The 23,130-nt window shown below is 44.0% G+C and overlaps 1 protein-coding gene across 1 annotated transcript; it reads left to right on the forward strand.

Moving 5' to 3' along the window:
• Positions 1 to 57: 57 nt before the first annotated feature.
• Positions 58 to 23,044, forward strand: atr (ATR serine/threonine kinase). The gene is made up of 47 exons (XM_035527822.1): positions 58 to 252; positions 381 to 472; positions 582 to 734; positions 852 to 1,741; positions 1,876 to 2,054; positions 2,184 to 2,336; positions 2,425 to 2,633; positions 2,924 to 3,076; positions 3,189 to 3,387; positions 6,036 to 6,286; positions 6,458 to 6,645; positions 6,725 to 6,825; positions 6,928 to 7,099; positions 7,351 to 7,521; positions 7,854 to 8,048; positions 8,658 to 8,843; positions 9,330 to 9,425; positions 9,517 to 9,647; positions 9,876 to 10,019; positions 10,143 to 10,236; positions 10,362 to 10,487; positions 10,977 to 11,183; positions 11,317 to 11,430; positions 12,305 to 12,420; positions 12,674 to 12,794; positions 12,907 to 13,044; positions 13,366 to 13,579; positions 14,045 to 14,223; positions 14,528 to 14,692; positions 14,921 to 15,012; positions 15,131 to 15,222; positions 15,305 to 15,482; positions 17,122 to 17,310; positions 17,598 to 17,757; positions 18,431 to 18,610; positions 18,706 to 18,848; positions 18,974 to 19,071; positions 19,150 to 19,382; positions 19,518 to 19,652; positions 20,387 to 20,587; positions 20,671 to 20,814; positions 20,977 to 21,127; positions 21,321 to 21,477; positions 21,774 to 21,927; positions 22,013 to 22,164; positions 22,361 to 22,466; positions 22,719 to 23,044. Exons 1-47 carry the CDS (start codon positions 197 to 199, stop codon positions 22,890 to 22,892), a joined length of 7,932 nt encoding a protein of 2,643 aa, XP_035383715.1. The 5' UTR covers positions 58 to 196; the 3' UTR covers positions 22,893 to 23,044.
• The last annotated feature ends 86 nt before the right edge of the window (positions 23,045 to 23,130 follow it).

The raw sequence follows: 23,130 nt of genomic DNA on the forward strand, positions 1-23,130 counted from the left end.
GTTACTGTTCAGTACTTTGAGTTGGAGCGGAATAGTTTCGAAAATAATAGAGCAGCAGGAGGCATGCGTGATGGAGTTCTTGTTAGTGCAGCAAATATTTATTATTGATAATAATATAATTATTTCTCTGATAAGTACTTTTAATACTGACATGCACTTTTAGTCTATTTAAAAGTCTATTTAAAAATCTGCAAGGATGGAGCAAGGATTAGAGATGTCAGCAATGATTCCGGCTTTGCAAGAGCTAGCAAGGTAGCCTGTCTGTTTTTGTTAGCTATCGAATGTGTCTGTACAGTAGAGTATGTACTAGTTGTATTCTCTTTTCATGGACATTCTTCAATTTTGTTGAAATTAACGTTAACAAAATTTCCAATTTTCAGTGCCAGTTCAGTGGAGTACAACCATGCTGTGCAGAAACCACGTCAAATTTTATGTCAGTTCATTGACAGAATACTGACTGATGTTGATGTTGGTAAGCAGCCGGTTAATGAGTTTTTTCTTTGTCTGTGATATATTAATATCTTGTCACTGTATACTATTTAAAGGCATCAGAGTTTCATTGTTTTCTCTTCTAATTTTAGTCGCTTTGGAATTGTGCAAAAAGACTAATTCTGAACCAGCCAGTGTTATGCTTTTGGATTTCGTTCAGCACATTATTAAGTCCTCATCGTTAATGTTCATAAACCCAGCATGTCAGTCGGAAAAGTTCAGAGATGTGGAAAACAGTTGCACTGGTAAATACTCTTTGTTCACCATGTTTATGCAATATAATTTCACTAGATTTAATTTGTATTTGCACATCTGACACTGACAAGCAAATTATATAACAAACTCTTTCCCACCTTTTCTAGATTTCAGTAAATGGATCATTGTCCGCCTACTGCGAATTGCCGCCACCCCAGAATGTGAGATTCTTCATGAGAAGATTGCCTTAGTTATCTGTTCCTTGCTTCAGCTCTTCAGGGCTAAGGGTCCAGTGACATTTGGCCTGTTGGGCAGAGAGCTCATATGTTTGACCCAGGATGTGATGTGTGTGAGCACCAGACAACCGCAGGTGCTTGCAGACACACCCCAACCATGGTGGCCTGTACCTGTGGAGCACTTCCGTGTTGTGCCCGCTGACACTGCTCTTTATCTGACTCCTACTGCCCTCCAGCTGTCCTCGAGGGCATCAGCCCATGCACTTCTAGCAACCACGCTCACGGTCCTTACCAACATCCTACAAGGGATCTTCTTCCCAAGGGAAGTGGGGAGAATATTGGAAGCTGCCTGTTTCGTCCTGTCCACCGGTAGCGCCAGACTAAGGGCTGTTGGCATGGAGCTGCTTGGTCGCATCATCACTTTTGGGGGATTCCCAGAGGACCACTCACAGACTTTCTTTGCTGCTTATTTGTACCTCCTGGACTCCTTTGCTGCCTGGAACCACTCCGACCTCACTGTGTGCGGCAAAGCATTCCAGAAGCTCTCCCGGTGTGTGTTCATCCCAGAGAAGGGCACACACAGCAGGTTTGAGAGGGTTCATCTCAACATGCTAATGGAGAGGCTACACACGCTCGTACTCAGTGGGGTCTTGGAGCGGATCAAGGTCACTGAGGTAAGGGGGACGCTGTGTGAGATCTTCTGCTTCATCCTGGAGTTTGTCCCCTTGGGATATGAGTCTGCTGCTGCAATCCGGAAAGAGAGGGTGACAGCAATCTGCAAAGCCATGGTTCATTCTGTTGGAGTTCTGAGAGGCCAGGAGGTAAAGGCATCATATCAGTAACTATGCCTTGAATTTTAATTGATTAAAAATACAGTAACCCTGTGGTAATTATCAACTAATGCTGGTTTTTGTTTTTTTTGTTTTTTTTTATATATATATATATATCTTAACAGTATGTGGAGGGTTATCTCTGTGCTGCTCTCAAAGCAGAGGGTCTTGCTATTCTCCAAGATGCCCAGAGCAATATCGGTGACTCAGAGGAGCCTAGTGATGATGAGGAGGAGATTCCAGCTAAGAAATTAAATCTCACCTCCCCAGCCTCGTCAGGGAGGGAGACAAGAACCCAGCCTGTGTAACTAAAAGCTCGATGGGACAGCTATTGCTGTCCCCCCCCGCCCCCAATATTCTCTCAAATGCTAGAAGCTCACATAAGTCCTATGTTGTTTTTGTAACCATGCTGACCTGTCCTGCCTACTGCCAGTCAGGTGGACATGAAGAGCAGGAGTGAGGTGTGGGCCGCCGTGGTTGACCGACTGGGGGAGCTCCAGTACCAGCTCCGGGAACCTGAAGCTCCGTGCGTGACCCTAATTGAGGGTTTAGCGCTCATTGTCCACCTGGCTGCTGTCTGCTCCAAGTATGACTTGCCTGAGCCCTCTGTATTTTAATGCAGGAGCCTGTTTGGCAGGGGGCAATGACTTGCGATCTTTTGATCCCCTTCATAGCGGCCGCGGCACGCCGTCGCCTAATGAGAAGACTGCAGGGCCTGCCGGTGCCACAGACCCAGCCCAGCTGGTCTGGCTGAACCCTAGATCTCTGACTCAGGTAGTGGAGAGCTGTCGCACATCCTTGGCCAACACTACTTGGAGTGCCAACTTGGAGCCACTGGTGGACAGTACTGTCAGGATCCTTGATGCCATCCTCTATCTGACTAGTGGGTCTTATGATTTTGAACACTTATATATAGATGAATTTAATTTGAGTTGATATTTTCTGTACCTTATGACTGGGGCAGTTGGGCGGTGTGTGTGTGTGTGTGTGTGTGTGTGTGTGTGTACTCGCATATATATATATATATATATATATATATATATATATATATATATATATATATATATAAATAAAATAAATAAATTTATTTTACCATGCCAGTTTTTTTGCATTCATTTGTGAACATTGCTTGTTCTGACTTTAGTTCCCCTAAAATGTGCTGTTTGTTTCCAGTCAACAGTAAGACTGATTCCAGCCTCTACTGCACTGTGTGCGCCCTGCTGTCGATTCCTTGGATGACGGACCACTCTTCCCCCTCGGCGTACCAGTCAGCCTCTTTCCCTCCAGCTTTGACCGGGCTGGCTCAGAAACTAGCACCTGCTTACTGTATGTCTTAAGTCTAGCGTGCTTGTTGTCTGTAAATGTAATCTAAATATCTGTTCTTATGCGACCAGTTAGCCTGTTTGTAACTTGAAGTACTTGGATTACTTTGCCGCAGCCCCACAAACCCGAGCCCACTGTGTGTTCCTTCTCGCCCTGCTCCCTGGGGAAGTGTGTGTGGACTGGCGCGCTACAGTGTACCGCTGGGCTCTGCAGGACAACAGCGAGACAGAGCGGGCTGGTGCTGTCAGAGGCTTCCCCATCCTGCTCCATCAGCTTGGGGTCAAATCATATGGTCTCATCATTGAAGATCTAATGTATGTGTTTGTTTTTTATAAAATTTGTTTAAAATTTGGATAAAAATTCATAAAGGCTAGCTTGTTGCTAGTGTCTATATCATAGCACTACAAAACAAGTATGATATGGAAGAACTGTATATATCTGGGTTTGATTAATTCACAATATATTTGTAGGAGGGTTCGCAAGGTGTCTTCTTGTCCACAGTATCAGTTGAGAATAGATTCTGGATGGTAAGGATGGATAAATGATCAGAAGCATTGAGTATCAGCTTCACCTTCATCCACCATTCAGTTTGGCAGCTTGGATAAAAGTCTCAGGGCAGTGGTCTAACCAGGAATTAATTTCAGGGGGGATGAGGAAAAATACTAAGCAAAATCACCATGTAAAATTAAATTGGCCAGTGTAATGCCATACTATCATTACTAGAAGCAGATGTAGCATTCATAGAGTTGTGGGGGTTTTTTTTGTTTGTTTTTTGTTTTTAAATGTAAGGTATGATCTACTGTCAACAGCCATACCACATTAAAAACATTAATAGGCATAGGAAAATAACACTTATGGCAGTTCCATTGTTTTTGGCATATTTGCCAGAATGGAACTGAAGAAATTGCTCGCTTTATTTTTGTTTGTTTGTTTGTTTGTTTATTTATTTATTATTTATGAGACTGAGCTTCCATTGCAAGTGTAGTAGCTGGCTATAGCTTTCAAACAGAAATGGAAAAAATGCATTGTCAAGATTGGTTAATCCTATTCTCGTTGAATCAAATCAAAATTGATATAGTGCTTTTTACAAAAGATATTGTCACAAAGCAGCTTTACAAATGTCCAAGTCCAAGCCCCCAGTGAACAAGCCAAGGGTGATAGGGGCAAGGGAAAAACTCCCTAGAGCATGAGGAAGAAACCTTCAGAGGAAGCAAGGCTCAAAGGGTGGGTGGGTGGGGCATCCTCCTCTGGCCAACAACGGTCACCACAATAGTAATTTAAGAGAAATACACTGCCTGGCCAAAAAAAAGGTCACCACCTGGCTTTAACTAAGCAAATAGGTAAGAGCCTCCCATTGGATAATTACTGCATGGGTGATTGTTTCAGCTGGCACCAAGTCATTTAACCCTAACTGATGCAGTGAGTAGCTTCTTATTTGTTAAACAACCATGTCGAAAGACACATCCTGTGGTCATAGAAAAGATGTTAATCTGTTTCAGAAGGGTCAAATTACTGGCATGCATCAAGCTGAAAAAATATCTAAAGAGATTGCCGAAACTACTAAAATCGGGTTAACTGTCCAATGCATTATTAAAAAGTGGAAGGACAGTGGGGAAACATCATCTTCACAGAAGTAATGTGGTCAGAAAAAAATCTTGATTGATCATGATCGATGATCACTTAAACACATGGTGAAATCAAATTGTAGAAAAACAACAGAACTTTAGGAATATGTTTAATAGTGAAAGTAAGAGCATTTCCACAGGCACAATGCGAAGGGAATGCAAGGGATTGGGACTAAACAGCTGTGTAGCCTTAAGAAAACCACTTGTCAGTGAGGCTAACTGGCAAAAACAGCTTCAATTTGCTAGGGAGCATAAAGATTGGACTCTGGAGCAATGGAAGGTGGTCATGTGGTCTGATGAGTCCAGATTTACCCTATTCCAGAGTGATGGGCGCATCAGGGTAAAAAGAGAGGTGGCTGAGATGCACCCATCATCCCTAGTGCCTACCATACAAGCCTGTGGGGGCAGTGCTATGATCTGGGGTTGCTGCAGTTGGTCAGGTCTAGGTTCAGCAACGTTATGTGCCCAAAGAATGAGGTCAGCTGAATATACTGAATGACCAAGTTATTCCATCAATGGATTTTTTTCTTCCCTGATAGCATGGGCATATTTCAACATGACAATGGCAGAAATCATCGGGCTCAAATTGTGAAAGAGTGGTTCAGGGATCATGAGACATCATTTTCACACATGGATTGGCCACCACAGAGTCCAGACCTGAACCCCATTGAGAATCTTTGGGATGTGCTGGAGAAGACTTTGCGCAGTGGTGCAAATCTCCCATCATCAATACAAGATCTTGGGGTGGGGGGGAAATAAATGCAACTCGAGACAGAATTAATTGTTGTGACACTGTAGAAACTTGTGGAAACGATGCCACAGCCAATGCGTGCTGTAATCAAAGCTAAAGGCGGTCGAATGAAATATTAGTGTGTATGACCTTTTTTTTTTGGCCAGGCAGTGTAAATAACTAATAATAAAATGGAAAAAATAAGCAATTGATGTCTAGTCCAATTTGATAGAGGAACTACTCTTGTCCTGATGGTGTGCACGTGTCCTAAACCCATCCCGCAAGAGAACGTCCATTAAGGGCAACGGAGAAGTAGTTGGCTGGTGTGGAGGTTTGGTGGGCTACAGCAGGGGACATCAGGTGGTGATGGGAGTAGCTGTGTTGGCTGAGACAGTTTGAGGCTCAATAACATCATGACATCAGGGGTAGGTGTACCTTGGCAGAAAGAGAGACTGTCCTAAAATATTTAATTTAGGCATTCAAACCTGTCCACCACCCCCACAGCTACAGTAGTGTCTCAGGGTATAATACAAACTCATAACAAGGTCGTAGGTTTTTGACTTACTTTGGCACAACACATACATCACATCCATGTCAAATTACGTAGGAACAGGCTCCAGGACGGCTCCACCCGGGTGAAGGTGGAGATGGCTTCCATCACAGGCCCACTGGTCTGTTGTCTGGCCAAGAGCTCTCGCCTCCAGCTTCCTGAGGAGACATCTCCAGCTGACATGTTCCTTAGCTCTCGCATCTGTGTCTCCGCCACGCTCTCCGAGCGGCCAGCCCCCATCAGAGCCTCTGTCCTCACACCTTTCCTCCAACTGCTTAAATCTACTGAAGACTGCAAGGTCAAACAAGGTTAGCACTATATAGGTCAACAGATTCCAGGCTGTTCAAACGTGCTATTCCTTGTTTTTGCCGAAACAGTGTTGCAGTGTCTATAGTTTTTCAGAAAGCTTTGGAATACAGTTGAAATACAACATGTGGGTGTGTTTATGGAGCATAACTTTCTGTGTTTTTTTGTTCTAGCATTTATAGTGAACATACGTCAAATATGTAAGCATATAGACTTGGCTTGCAGTGACCCAGACACTAAATCACTGCTCAGTGCCCTGGTCAACCTCATAGAGGACCCACAACAGGATGTGCGGTTGGTCTTCAGCCAGAACATCAAGAACCTTCTGGAATCATGGAATGGAGATGGCTTCCTGAAGGAGGTGCCTTGACTTATCTTAATCTGGTCTGTATGTACCACCTTTGACTGGATTCATAATGGGATCTCCTCTTGGCCCACAGCTTCTGGTTTCCAGGTTAAAAGAGGCCTACACAAATGCAAAGACAACCAGAAACAATGAATTGAAAAACACTCTTATACTGACCACAGGCGAGATTGGGAGGTGAAAACATGTTTTTCATTTTGAAATGTGGGCAAAATCTACAATGTACATGCTTGTCTGTCTGTCTGACTATCTGTCTGGCTGACTTGTTTTTTTCTGTAGAGCAGCTGAGGGGAACCTGGTGTCCTTTGCCCTTCTGCGGCTTCTGCACTGCCTGCTGTCCAGGTCCACCCAGGTGTCTGTGGTGGCCTACACTGAGATCCAGGCACTAGCCACTTCCAGAGGCCTCAAGCTACAGTCCTTCTTCAACCAGTACAGGAACCCTGTCTGCCAGGTCAGTAGAGCCATAACCAAGGGCCTCCGCCTAATTTTTCTATACCTGAAAAAATTACCACACCAAAGTACCAAAAGTACCACACCAAAGATATGTTTTCACAGAAAGGCTCTGCATAGACATGGTCCAGAATCTTGTGTTGTACATTGCTAACCCACCAAAGTAACTCGTGTCAGGATTGAAAAAATGGGGATTTAAATACACAAGTGAGGTGGGTTTTGGATGGCACCTGACTGGCCATGTCCTTCCAGTTTCTTGTGGAGTCGCTGCATGCACGTCACGTCACAGCCCTACGCTCTACGCCCGACCAGAGCAGCGAGGCCCTGCTGGAGGAGGCCGCCCACCAGAGGGAGATGGCCCTGGACATCCTCTCCCATGTGGCCCATGTCTTTGACTTCCCAGACCTGAACCGCTTCCTCAACGTAAGACAGCTCCACCTCAACCTGTCCCTTAATTTTGCCAGCGGATAAAACCAGCCATATGTTAGTGTTAACCTAGTGGTTAGGACTTTGGGCTATTAATCTGAGTTCTGTACCTAGCTCACAAAGAATTTAATTGTACATGTATATATGACAAAATAAAGACATTCCATCTGGTCTATATCTTCTTATTAGCACTGTGCACATGGCATGATGTTAACTGGAGGCTGCTAGATCCTCTTCATTGTTAGCTGCGGTAAAATCAATTTTGATGAAAAAAGTATCTTGTATATAAATTGACTGTATGAAATTTTCAACCCTTTCTGTGTTACCAGCGTACTCTGCAGGTACTCCTGCCCTACCTGGCAGCCAAGGCCAGCCCCACGGCCTCTGCCCTCATCCGCACCATCGCCAAACAGCTGAATGTCAACCGCAGGGAGATCCTCATCAGCAACTTTAAATACATCTTTTCCCACCTGGTGTGCTCCTGTACAAAGGAAGAGTTGGAAAGGGCCTTCCATTACTTGAAGGTATGTTCTGCTAAAGGTGTTGGGGTAGGGAGAGACATGGACATTGACAGCACTTACACTAGGCAACAAATGTTTACTTTTTTCTTTTTTTTCTTTTTTTTGGCCCACAAACTAAAATAGGTGGATCTTATAGTACTTTTTATGCTCAAATTCATCAAATTTAAAACTTTGAAATTTTACAATCTTACTATAAGGTGTGTTTTTAAGTCACAGAGCAGTTACATTTTACAATATGTATATTACATTTAAAATATATACAGACTTACTTGTAAATGTACAGGGGTATGATTTTTGCCTATATTTTATTTAAGCATTCAGCATTCCACAATGGCCTGCATACAACATACAAGGACTGCACTTTCTCTGGTACTTTTCCATGTAGTACAGAATGATATTCAGGTATACTGGTACAAAAAAAGGGTTCTGAATACATCAGTGTACAAAAATACACAGATATATTTTTGCAGGTTTGAAGGTTTGAGTGTAAATGCACTAGAAAGAAGCAGAGAGAGGTATAAGTTCTAGACCTAGAGAACCCTTATATGGAGAACAGGTGAACCAGGTGAAAAAAGGTGAACCAGCTGTTTCAATGAAATATTTCTCCTGCAGAACGAGACAGAGATTGAGCTGGGGAGTTTGCTCAGGCAGGACTTCCAGGGCCTCCACAATGAGCTTCTCCTGAGGCTAGGAGAGCACTATCAGCAGGTCTTTAATGGACTGGCCATCCTGGCCTCCTTTGCTTCCAATGACGATCCTTACCAGGGACCTCGGGAGATCACCACTCCTGAACACATGGTGCGTCTGTCCTACTTTCCTCAGACCCTTTCTTATACCCAAAAGCTCTGTTTGAACTTTTTTGTGCTTTTCTGTTTTTGAATTATTTTACTTACTGCCTTAATTTAACTACTCTTGGAATTTTCTATGAACTTTAGTCAGACATCTCCATCTTTAGATTGTAACAAGATCAATCTGTCTGCTGAGATCAGCTATTTATGACATTTTTTAATCTGTACTCAGTGTGCTGCTTGTCTTTTTTTTAACCGGTGTGTGTAATTTTATTGTTTACTGCTCAAAAAGGCTTTTTGCAATTTTAGTAAAGTCCGTAGGGGAAACACATCTGTTTGTTATAGCTCTAAAAGACAAGATGTCTGCAAATTCTTGGCCTAAGTCCATACATTACAAAAACATCATTCACTCTGGCAATGTGGGTTCCAAAAATCCCAGCTCTGCTAGGTGTTCAACACACTGTTCATATGCGTGTCGATTCCCGTTTCTGTGCAGGCTTATTATCTCCAGCCGAAACTACTGGGCATCCTGGCTTTCTTCAATATGCAGCTTCTGAGCTCCAGTGCTGGAGAGAAGGACAGGAAGAAGATGGTGGGAACATCTCAGTAACTTTGGCCCTTCATACCAAACCATTTCCCGAGGAGTACATAGACTGAGGACAGGCTCCTTTTTTTGTTTTTAGGCCTTGAACAGTCTGGTGGCTCTGATGAAGATGATGGGTTCGAAGCACATCAGCTCAGTAAGGGTGAAGATGATGACTACTCTTAGAACTGGCCTGAGGTACAAGGAGGACTTCCCAGAACTCTGCTGCCAGTAAGCCACTTTTTCAGTATGTTGGGAACATTTTGAACCAAGGAGCCACCAACTCCCGTCCTGGTGAAACATACTGTTTGTTTCATGACAGTATCTCTGTGGCTAGAATAAAACCTGAACTCAAGAGATGAAGAATAGATCATTATCAAATGTCAAAAAAGGTATGTTAACATGCATGTACAAATAAAAGAAGGGGAAAATGGCTGTTTCTGACTGACCTTGTTTCAGAACCTGGGACTGTTTCGTGCGCTGTCTCGATTCGTCGTATCTGGGCCCGCTACTCAGTCACGTGATTGTTGCACTCTTACCCCTCATCTCCATCCAGCCTAAAGAGACAGCTGCCATTATGCACTACCTCATAGTGGAGAACAGGTGTGCTCTTTTGTTGTTCCCACCAATTACATGTCCTTTTTTCATATTTCTTTTAATTTTGGTTGAGTTTTTATCTTTTGCGATGAGCCCAGTAGGATATCTGTGTACTTTATCTAATCCCAGGAAGGAAGTAGAAGACTTTCTCCATGAAATTTACTTCCTTCCCGACCACCCAGAGCTGAAGGATGTCAACAAGGTCCTCCAAGACTACCGGAAGGTATGCTCCTAAAACTAGAGCTAGTAAAATCCACTTATCGGCCTACTGGTGGAGATCTGTCGGGGGGGGGGGGTGTGGGAGAGGGGTGATGGTGATGATAAAGCTATGTGTGTGTGTTTATGTAGCAAACCTCAAAGAGCACAGACTTGCAGACAGCTCTCCAGCTCTCTATGCGTGCCATCCAGCACGAGAACGTGGACGTCCGCATCCATGCTCTCACCAGCCTGAAGGAGATGATGTACAAGAACCAGGTTGGAAAATCTCAGTGCACACACACACACTCACAAGCCCTATGATAATTGGTATTGATGGTGTGAAATGCTATACTTAAGGCAGAGCAAGAGTTATTTTCATGGCTAATACATGTATGATCTCTCACTGGTGATATTTTGCATGTTTTTGTCACCATTAAGGCTACACAACATATTGGTTTGTTAATCACTATCACAATATTGACCTCCACAATACTATTATCACTTAAGACTGCATCACGGAAATAAGCTCTCTGGCACATTGCAATATATCTTATTGTATTCTGTAAGCATCGTGACAAGTATTAGACATTATAAAAGGCAAAATAATTCTGGTAAAAGTAATGAAAGACAATCTGTAATCATCACATCAAGGCATCGTCACTGTTTTTAAATACGCCCCAAAGCAGATCCCAGACATAACACATATCAGGTAGAGAGTTTTTTTATTTTTTTTGGCTGAGGGTGACCATACACTGCCCCATGCAGGGCGCTCTGCTGAAGCGCGTGCTGGACAGCGAGACGGTAGAGCCGGTGATCTCGCAGTTGGTGACTGCGCTGCTGCGTGGCTGCCAGGACGTGAATCCCGAGGCCAGGCTGCTGTGCGGCGAGTGTCTGGGCGAGCTGGGCGCCATCGACCCTGGGCGCCTGGACCTGGCCACAGCTGACACGCGCGGTGCTGGCTCTGTGTTTGTGGTGCGTCTTACCATTTGCTTCCAGTGTCCTGCATGTTACAGTCATTCATCGAGTGGTAATCATTGTCCCGAAAAAAATCCTCCTAGTACTGGTGGTGCAGAATGCTTTTTGTTTGTTTGTTTGGGATCTGCAGAGCGGCATCGATGACCCGAACTTTGCCTTCGGGCTACTGACCGAGCTCACCAGGACATTTTTGGCATACGCAGACAACGTGCGGGCACAGGATGCTGCGGCTTATGCCATGCAGGTATGGAGACTGGTACTGACTGAGCTTTAGCAGCCTTCTGCACTTACTGTCAGAAACAAACAGTTCTGAGTTGCACATCTCGCATATGACCATTACTTTTTCCCATTCACATTGCAAAGGGAGGTGGCTGCCTGTAGTCTGCCACACGTGATGCTGGGATAAGCACGAGGATTAAAAGGTTTAATTTAATGATGAACTCAAATTGAAATCGAAAGCGCAATAGAAAAATGGGAAATAAACAAAGCAGAGGAGACTTGGCATGAACTTGGAAACTAAACCGTGCAGGGACATGACCCATGAGAACTAATTTATATACACAGGGTAGTAAAGAGCCAAAAGGGCGACAGGTGTCGGTACTCACAAGGACTAGTTTATGTACACAGGGTAGTAATGAGCCAAAATGGCGATGGTGCCAGTACTCGGGAGGCAGATGGATAATGGTGGGTCACTGAGGATGTGGGCGATAACACTGGTGGTTTGTTGGACCCCCTCACAGAGTCTTGTAACGCACATCTGTGATGTGACATATGAAGTGAAAAGGAAACCAGTGAGAGGTTCTAAATGCAGTTTTTTATTACAACACACACAGCAAAATCCCTGGTGTTGATATAATAGCCACAGTGTCAAAACAATTCACATGTTCATTTGAGACCAGCTGGATTCATAGAAAAGCTGTAGGTGTTAAGTGGGTGTAAATGTAACATTTGGGATTTGGCAGCAATGAAACTGCAAATTGAGTGAAAAGCAGATCCAGGTTTTGCTAACAGTTACTGTATATAGTCAGCTTTGCTTATCGGTTTTATTGGCTTGGTCTTGCCATCTGACCAAAGTCATTTAGTCTTATGGAATATTAAGCATGAGAGGCTTGTTCCAGGAACTGCTGTCTATATTCGAGTGTCGGGAGGGCCGCACAGATTCTCCAGGCCGGCGCCTCTGGAGAAGGTTTCCAGAACAGGTCCAAGAGATTCTGGAGCCACACCTAAACAGCAGGTCAGCCAAGTTCAAGTTCATTGTTTAAATCATTTCCATGAATATTCTAATGAAATACTTTTTCTACGGTGCAAAACACCCCATAATACAATACAATACAATAGACAGCAATACTCACGGAAGAACCTCACTGCATATAACAGTATACACAGGATATGAAGTGTTTCATACATTGGTCCAAGTAAATTCATAAATGGTTCCTTTTGTCCTCCAAAGCAGTCTTCCTGAATATGCTGTTCTGTGTCAATCTAAGGTACAAGAGCTCCCAGAAAGTGGTTAAATGGTCCAAGCTGACGAAGCCCATATATCTCAGTAGCTGCGGCAGTAAATTCTCGGACTGGTCGGCTACGTGGGCAGGGTACCTCATCAGCAAGGTGCGCCCTAGAAAGGCAGCCCTCCGCCATAGCCATTTATGATATGAAACAGCATTTTCTCTGGTTAAAAAAGACCAAGGGTAGATATAAAACACGTGTACTCTATTCTTAGGTCAGGCACGAGCTGGCCAGCAAGGTGTTTAACTGCTGCAGCTTCATTATCAAGCATGATTACAGAGTGACCATCTACCTGCTGCCCCACATCCTGGTCTACGTGCTGCTGGGGTCCACGCCAGAGGAACAGCAAGAGGTGAGGGTCCTGAGAGTGCTGCGCAGGCCATGGGGTCCATTTTTGTTCTGGATATGGATTTCCGTGCAACATGCTTCTATGTGGCTGTGTGCTGTAGAAAGCAGTACACAGATTGAATTGGACCGATTTAACACTGTTCTTGTAATGACACTTTTATAGGAAGAGCAGAAGCTTTTTTTCAGTACTGAAAAGCATGAGTGTGAGAGGAGAAAAAAACCCTCCTCATACTTGCTGTTTTTCTGTCTCTGCGGTGTGTGTGTCTGTCTGTGTGTGTGTGTGTGTGTGTGTGTGTGTGTGTGTGTGTTTAATCCCCCCCCAAAGGTGACGGAAGAGATAATGGCCGTGCTGAAGGAGGATGACATGCGGCTATCGCGGCTGCAGGAGCATGCCTCCGGCCTGTGCCAGCTCAGCACACAAACTGTCTTCTCTGTGCTGGACCATCTGACCCAGTGGGGACGGCACAAGCTGCAGACCCTGAGTGCTGCCAAAAGCTCGGGCCGCTTCGTCCGTGAGCAGCACCAGCTGCGTGATGCAGGTGAGGCCATGCTCCAGCTCCATCTGACCACAGCTGCACTCGCACACGTCCTTTGGGGAACTCTTGCACAGACCTTTTTTTTTTTTTTTTGCTGTAAATTGGAAGGGTGAACATATAGCACTGAGATGTTATTACCATGTAGAATGACCTTATGATTCATATATATCAGGGTGTAATGGCAACATACGCATGGGTTATTGCAAATGTATTGTTGTTCTTCACTGTTTTTAAATATAAATGATCCCTTTAGGAGTTAGAGTTAAGCCTCTCAAGTTTGAGATTAACTTAGCCCTTGCTTTAGGGTTTTTCCATGCTTCCTGCTTCCGGAAAATTCCTCCTCGTTGCCAGCGCAATCAGTAGCCACCACCACGAAACGAATTGCTCAACTTGTATGAAGCGTTCGGAAGGGCATAGCGCTTGGTGCTGGTGCTTTGCCGTTGATGGTGTGGTGGCTGCCGCATGCAGGGGTGGATGTGGAGAACAGCGAGTATCAGTGTGTGGTGGCCTTCCTGAACCACATCCCCGAGGACGTGCTGGCCAAGGCATCATTCCGCTCCAGAGCATACACGCGTGCCGTCATGCACTTCGAGTCCTTCATCAGGGAGAAGAAGCAGAACATTCAGGATCATCTCACCTTCCTGCAGGTAACACTAAATGGATTCTTTTCATGGGAACCCCATCTGTAGTGCTTAAAAACGGTGCCTCTCTCATGGGGGATCAGGGTCCAATCCTAATCCAGGAAAGTGCTTCATGCTATACCAATAAGAGCCCTTGGGCAAGTCTCCTAACACTACATTCACTTACCTCTGTAGTTAGCATGATTGAAATTGTAAGCCACTCTGGATAAGGGCGTCAAATGCAACGTTTTTAACAAAAAAAAGTTCCCAGAACAGTACTAGTGCTCCCATATTGACCTCACTTTCTGAACGTGTCTTGCTTGCACACTAGGCGCTGTATGCTGCCATGCATGAGCCCGATGGCGTGAGGGGGGTCTACGCCCTGAGGAAAGAGGAACCATCACTGCGAGAGCAGATCCTTGAGCATGAGAGTATAGGCCTGCTGCGAGAGTCTACAGCCTGCTACGACCGGGCCATGCAGCTGGAACCTGACCAGGCTAGCAACACACACACTCCTATGCACATCCCTAACAGTTGCATTTGTTTCTTTGTGGATTCTCCTCTTGAAGCTTATTAGCATTTCTTAGTTATTTTTAGCTGTATTACATTTGGTATTTGGAAAAAACCTTGGGGAATGAAATATAAATGCAGTTGTTTTGACTTTTTTGGTGAGTAGATTTGTAAATTGTTCTTTGTTTCACCCCTTACCTTTTTAACTATACAGATAATGCATTACCATGGAGTGATGAACTCCATGTTGGGTCTTGGGCAACTTTCTACTGTTATGACCCAAGTCAATGGAGTATTGGCAAACAGGTAAAGCCCACACACTTCATGCACTTTTGCACTAAAGAATTATACTATGTTTAATGGAGTACAGCCATTATCATGGTAAATGCTCCCTTTTTTAACTTTTCTCATTCCCTGTGTAAAGACCTCGGTGGAAATCGGACCTGAACACCTATCGCGTGGAGGCAGCATGGAAGCTGTCAAAGTGGGATTTGGTAGAGGACTACCTGGCATCTGGTAAATTCCCTACTGCTCCGCTTTTAAATTGAAATGTTGTAGCAGATAAGATGCTCTGCTTTACTGATCTTTCATTGTGCAGATAAGAAATCCAACACGTGGGGTGTGCGGCTGGGTCAGATGCTGCTGGCTGCCAAGAAGCAGGAGTCTGAGTGCTTCTATGAAAAGCTAAAGCTTGCCAGAAAAGAGCAGGTGGTCCCTCTTTCAGCTGCCAGTTTTGAGTGTGGGACCTACCAGAGAGGATATGAATACATAGTCAGGTATGTAGGTCCTGAGAGGAGGAATGCCTGTGTGTATAGGATTATTTCCAGTTGCCCATTACCCAACAGTCTACACTTATTGACCCATAATAGCGTTAACACATGTTTTCAGAGAGATTATAAATCAAAAACAAAGCTCTTATTCTCTCCTTCAAAGCATTGAGACCCTTTAGTCAATACCTTCTAAAAGTCCAGTGTTCTTTTGGCTACATGTTTTAGGTCATTGTCATGTTGAAAGGTAAATCGTCACCACAGTCTGAGTTTGGGTGAACTGTGTATAAGGTTCTCTTCAAGGATATTCCTGTAGTTGTCCACATTCATCTTTCCCTCAGTTTCTGTCTACCACTGTTAAGCAACTCCATAGCATGACATTGCACCCACCATATCTCACTATAGAAATGGTATTGGCCAGGTGTGGTGCACTGCCTGTGTTTCACCAGACAGTGCTTGCTGTTCTGCCTCATAGAGTTCAGTTTTCATCAGACCAGAGAATCTGTTTCCCCATTTCTTTGGCCAGAGTTCTTTACATGATGTTTATTCAACTTCAAATATGGTTTTACTTAACGGTGGCTTTTGTCTCACCACTCTGCCATATAAGAGCCTGAGTTATGTAGTGCTGCAGAGAGAGTTGTCTGTCAAATAAGTTTTACAATCTCTGCACAAGAGTTTTGGAGTTCTTTTAGAGTGACCACTGGGTTCCCTTTTACCTCCCTGACCAAGGCCTTTCTTGTCTGGATGCCTAGTTTTGATGGACATCCAACTTTAGGAAGGTTGAGCCAAGATTCTTCTGTTTCAAAATTATTGAGTCCAGTGTGGACCTGGGAACGATGAAGACCTTAGATATAGTTTTATATCCTTGCCTTGATCTATACCTTGCCACAATTTGATCATGAAGATCCACAGACATCTTTGGACTTCATGGGTTGCTTTATATCCTGACAATACAGTGTAAATTGTGGGCCTTTAGATCCAGGTATGTGCGTTTCCAAATTATGTTCTATCAGTTCATATTGCAATAGGTGGACTCCAGCTGAGTTTTAGACCCATCTCAAGGATAAAGGAACCAGCATGTACTTTGGAGTGCCAGAGAAAAGGCTCTGAATGCTTTTTTTAAAATTCCAGCTTTTTATCTTAAATAAATTTTTGGAAATCTCTAAAACATTTGCACTTCATCATTATCATATTAAGTGTAGATTGATGGTTGAAAATAGCATTTATATCCATTCAAAATCAAATCCACAACACCATCAAGTGTACAACAAGTAAAAGGTTCTTTCTAAATCAACTGCGCATATATATATATATATATATATATATATATATATATATATATATATATATATATATATATATATATATATATATATATATATAAATAAAATACACACACACACATAATTCCTGCCCATACTATGCATATTATTGTGTTTGGGGGGTGGGGGGCGGTTACTGCTCATACAACCCAACCATGTTGAAATGAAACCAAGTTAAATATTGTAATGTTTATTACATCATATCACATTTTTATCACAATACCAAAAGCTAGTGCTATTTCAAATTTCTTAAATATATGAATTCCACACCACAATAATGCAGCGTTATATTGGCCGAACCTCAAATGCACCTGAATATGTTTCAGGCTGCACATGCTGAGCGAGCTAGAGCATGCCTTCACTGAGCTGCAGAACGAAAGTGGAGGAGCGGGAGACATGAGGACCCCGGAGCTGATGCTCAGCTGGGATGCTCGCCTCCTCATGATGCAGAATTCCTTCAGGGCCAAAGAGCCAATCCTGGCTCTGCGCCGGGCCCTGCTAAGCCTCAGCAAAGGGTAAGGGCACAATACCTTCCAGTGTCTGCCTAAAGCACATAAGAAGGACCACAATGGTCCTTCACTTCTCTCAGTTTAGAGTGAAAAATGTGGAATGAAGGGACTGACTCTGGCTGTTTTTTTGTACATTAAATCTAAAAATCAATATTTATATCTGTCTGTACTCCATGTAGCTAGTGTTACCATTTGACTTTGAGTTAGCTGTTTGATTTGGCTGGTTGACTTTGTCTCTATAGCCTTCCATTTTTGCTCTAGCTGTCTAGCAGTTGACTGACTTGTCACCGCAGGGCTTTGTATGAGGAGCAGGTAGGGGAGTGCTGGCTTCAGAGCGCCAGAGTTGCCCGGAGAGCTGGCCATCACCAGACAGCCTTCAACGCCCTCCTGAACGCTGAGAACTCCCACCTCTCTGAGCTCTTTGTGGAGAAGGCCAAGTGGCTCTGGTCCAAGGTACAGTTAATCCAGAAAGGTCCATAAATTGCCCCTTGTATTTACTTAGTCGTTTGCCACTTTATTAGAAACAATTACTGTGTGCTGACGTTCAGTGCCCGATATCAAGCACATTTATCTTTCTAAATGCATTTATAAGTAAGTCTACTAAGTAACTTGTCAGTCTTTCATCACTGATCAGTTTTTGACCGCAAGGTGACCAGGTATTACTTTGATCGTGGAAAGTTTCCGTTAGAGCCGGGGTTATTAGGTGTTGTGGTTTACAGAAGTATCAACAACAGAAGTGTTGCTGTTCTTTTTACACACATTAGTGTCACTGATTAGTTTCTGTAATGCGTGCGCACACACACAAATATTAAAAATGCAGCAAATAATGATCTGTGATAAGAGAGCTTATATGGAGAGCTAGGTGCACTGAACTATGGCCAAGTCTCAGAGTGTACATTTACAGCATTTAACTGTAACAGCATTTGGCTGTTTTATCCAAAGCAACTTACAATTATGACTGGGTACAACTTGAGCAATTGAGGGGTAAGTGCCTTGCTCAGGGGCCCAACTGTTGGCAACTTGGCAGTGGTGTTGATACTATCAACACAAAGGTGTTGATTCCCATGGAGCACATATACAGATATATGACAAGTGACAAATCATGTAAATGTAAATGTTCTGACAGGGCGACGTACATCAGGCCCTGATTGTGCTGCAGAAGGGGGTGAAGCAGTGTTTCCCAGAGGAACAACTCCCCACTGACCCCAAGAGGATCCAGATTAAAGGGAAAGCCCTGCTGCTGGTCGGCAGATACATGGAAGAGACGGCCAACTCGGAGAGCAATGCGATCATGAAGATCTACAGGGTACTGCAGTCAGTTGTGCGCTTGTTCGAAACTCATTTTCTAGCATGCAACCAGAGAGTACATAAATACTCTCAAACACTTTCTTCTCACTGTAGGAGGTCACTACGCTTTTACCGGAGTGGGAAGATGGGAACTTTTACCTAGCAAAGTACTATGACAAACTGATGCCAATGATCACCGACAACAAAATGGAGAAGCAGGGAAACCTCATCCGCTACATTGTCACTTATTTTGGAAAGTATGGCAGGTTCCAGCTGTGATCTCCTGGCTCATTACTTTCTGTGTATCAAAACTGGGAAAGTAATTTTCCCTGTTTTTATGTAAATAAACTAAATAAAGTATCTATTTGTGATGTCATTCTAGAGCACTTCAGTTTGGGAACCAGTACATCTACCAGGCCATGCCCAGAATGCTCACACTCTGGCTTGATTTCGGAGCTAAAGTTTACGATGTAGAAAAAGGTAAGGTTCCTAATAAGTCATGGCATGAAACCTACTCAACATGGAGCTCCCAATGAACAATCTCCCTCTGGCTTCCAGCCGGCCGGTCAGACCGGGTACAGCTACGGGCGGACTTGAGCAAGATCAACGCGGTGATCAGCGAGCACACCGGCAACCTTTCGCCCTACCAGTTCCTCACCGCCTTCTCCCAGCTCATCTCCCGCATCTGTCACTCCAACGACGACGTGTTCGCCGTGCTCACTGAGATCATCGCCAAAGTGTTCCTAGCCTACCCACAGCAGGCAATGTGGATGATGGCTGCAGTGTCAAAGGTCAGAGACCTCACCGGTGCCTCGCCTACAGCTGGCCTTCCTGCCAGATTCTTACTTAGCACTTGGTTTAGTATGAGGGAAGTTGTTTGGATGGGTTGATTTGTTTGCTTGATTTTTGCGTTTTTACGTTTTCAGTCTTCCTACCCTACCCGTATGAACAGATGTAAGGAGATCTTGAAGAAAGCCGTCAACCTAAAAGGCACCTTTGGGAAATTCATTGGAGATGCCAACAGACTGACAGACAAGCTGGTTGAGCTCTGCAACAAAGCGGTGCGAAATAACATGTACTATTGCTAAACTTCTCCATGTTTCCAATGTATCATAGATTAAAACTTAAATTGACTATTCAGAATTAGGTAGAAGCTTACATTAATAAAGCATGGCTGCATGATTGCCTAATGATTATCAAGTTAGATGGAAAATAAATGAATTCACACTTTCGAAGGAATGGTGGCTGCAATGGAGTTTGTCACCGGAAGCATACGGCTGAAAATGTGCTGTTCCAAAGTGGGTGGGCAGGTTTGAATTCCATGAGCAACATGCCTGGAAATTGAGGTTAATTAATTGCAGACCCCCTGTCAAGCCATTATTATACCTGGTTATTTTGTACCACTGGAAGCAAAAAGTTCCACTACTGCATGCATAGTATGTATTCATTGAGAAGTTTAAGTCAATGCAGGGCAACAATAACAAATATTCTCCTTTCCTGAAAAGCTACTTTAGAGAATGGTAAGAAATTCTCGCAGACTTCTTCAGTTGTCTTGTCTTTTCTGTGCATGTTGGAATTATAACAGTGTCTTTGAATAATTGAAAAGCACTTTTTAATAAAAAATGTTATTCATATTTAAAATTGCATTAATATTATTTTATCATGAGTAATAATTGTCACAGTATATTTGTTTACAGATATATTTGTCCAAACCCCTAAAGAACAAAGCCAATGGTGACCTCTTAACCCATTATATGATTCATGCTCTAACTTCTTTCGTTACTCTGTTGGCCAGGTGGATTCGAGTGGCTCCACTCTAAGCATGAGTGTGCACTTTAAAATGCTGAAGAGGCTGGTCGAGGAGCCTAGCTTCAGCGAGATACTCATCCCCCTGCAATCTGTACTCATTCCCACCCTGCCCTCCACCGGAGGTGCCAACCCCAACCACGACGCTTTCCCGGGTCACTGGGTCTACCTCGCTGGCTTCGATGACACCGTCAGTATTCATGCCCTTCACTGCTCTTAACCTTCGCTCGTGTCTCACGTGGTCTGAGGATGTGCCAATTTTCCGTCTTGAAGGTGGAGATCCTGGCATCGCTTCAGAAGCCGAAGAAGATTTCCCTGAAGGGCTCAGACGGGAAGTTCTACACCATGATGTGCAAGCCCAAAGATGACCTAAGGAAAGACTGCAGGCTCATGGAGTTCAACTGTCTAATTAACAAGGTACCTATTCACCTACTGGCTTTCTGTCATAAGGACATGATCCATCTTCACAGGATCCCCTGGTATATAGTTTCCCTGTCTGGCAGATCAGAGCTGTGGGTAACCTTTAGCTTGTTGAAGGCCTTACAAAATATGTGTTTAACCCACTGCCTTGTGTGCCAGTGCCTGAGGAAGGATGCGGAGTCGAGGAGGAGGGACCTTCACATACGCACATATGCGGTCATCCCTTTAAACGAGGAGTGCGGCATCATTGAGTGGGTGAACAACACAGCCGGCCTTCGCCACATCCTCACCAAACTCTACAAAGAGAAAGGTCTGCTTCTTACAGGCTTACATCTTAAATGTGCCACACACAGCAGATCACTTCCAATATCAGCTCAACCAGTGATCTGGCTGAATGGAGTGTGATGTTTTAGCTGTGTTGTGTAGGGACTGATGTGCGTCTTTGTCTTTTGTAGTTGGAGTTTGTGATCATTCCTACTAACAATTCAGTCTCGTCATATCAGGGCTGTACATGACTGGTAAGGAGCTGCGGAAGATGATTTTGCCCAAAACAGCCTCCCTTCAGGAGAAGCTGAGGTTGCACAAAGATGTACTGTGTGCTAGACATCCTCCTGTGTTTCACGAATGGTTTCTGAGGACTTTCCCGGACCCCACCTCATGGTATAGCAATCTGTTATCACTAGGCTCTCAACGTGCGGTTTTCTTGAATAATTTATACAGTGCCAAATTAAGACATAGGTTTTCTAGAATTTGGTCTTCTCCAACTATGTGCATTTCCAGAAGATGTGGGTGAAATTATGAGATATAAGCAATCTTTGTTGTCAAGGTCTGTTTTTAGGTGTGTGTGTGTGTGTGTGTGTGTGTGTGTGTGTGTGTGTGTGTGTGTGTGTGTGTGTGTGTGTGTGTGTGTGAGAGAGAGAGAGAGTTATGTAAGAGTTTGGCACTTCCTTTTGCAGGTACAACAGCAGGTCTGCTTACTGCCGCTCCACTGCTGTCATGTCCATGGTGGGCTACATCCTGGGCCTTGGCGATCGCCACGGAGAAAACATTCTGTTCGACTCTCTCACTGGAGAGTGTGTCCATGTGGATTTCAACTGCCTGTTCAACAAGGTTAGATTTGGCGGTTCATTCATTACTTTCATGAATGGAATTGACATCCACAGGGTGCAGATCTGAAATGCGGCATGGGTTTCAGGGAGAGACGTTTGACGTTCCGGAGGTGGTGCCATTCCGTCTGACGCAGAACATGGTGCACGCGATGGGACCAATGGGGACGGAGGGCCTGTTCCGTCAGGCCTGCGAGGTCACGCTGCGACTCATGAGAGACCAGAGAGAACCACTCATGAGGTTAACACCTTCCCTTAGACACACCCCTACACAGACACACACCTGTGTTGCTTTGAAATGTCCCAGGCTAATATTCATAGTTGAGGGGTAGTGCATGTGCAGGATCACATTTGTTGGGGAGGGGGTGATTTGTAAGTGTGTTCTACATTTCATCAAGTCATTTTAAGTTTGACCCTGCAATGTTTTCTTTTCTAAGTGTGCTGAAGACATTCCTGCATGACCCATTGGTGGAGTGGAGTAAACCTGTGAAGGGCCCCTCGAAGACACAAGCCAATGAATCTGGGGAAATTGTCAATGAGAAGGTGTCTGGTTCTTTTCTAACACCCACCCACAGTGCTAGTAATCTGCATGGATATGCTATTGAATCATGCGATTTAAATTTATATCTTCATTTATATATGAATGTGCAATCTCACTGTCGGTGCTTGCAATTAGACTGGCTTTTAGGCCTTAGGATTTTAACATGACATACCACCATGTAGATTTTGAAGTCGCATGCATGCTATCTCCACTCAGGATTTTGATCATCATTTTCTAAACTTGTTCCGGTCTAGGCTAAGACTCATGTTCTGGACATTGACCAGCGGCTGCAGGGGGTGATCAAAAACAGGAACAAGGTGATGGGCCTGCCTCTGTCCATCGAGGGTCACGTGCACTATCTCATTCAGGAAGCCACAGATGACAACCTCTTGTGCCTCATGTATCTCGGCTGGGGCCCTTACCTCTGACAAACTTGATTGCACTTCAGACAAATGTATAAGAGTTCAGTTTTGAAGTTTCTCTTGCTTCTTTTGTAGAATGACACTGTTGTTTCCATTTTTTGATCATCTTCTGGCTGCCATGCGTTTTTCTTATAACAAATAAACTGAACTTTGTTATATTTGTTAGTTTATAAGTGAAATCTACATTAATAGTTATGACACAATTTCAGTTGAAGTTAAACTTTTGGTTAAAACAGTCTGATCT

The sequence above is a fragment of the Electrophorus electricus genome, chromosome 7 (genome assembly GCF_013358815.1).
Source record: "Electrophorus electricus isolate fEleEle1 chromosome 7, fEleEle1.pri, whole genome shotgun sequence".
Taxonomy (NCBI): domain Eukaryota; kingdom Metazoa; phylum Chordata; class Actinopteri; order Gymnotiformes; family Gymnotidae; genus Electrophorus; species Electrophorus electricus.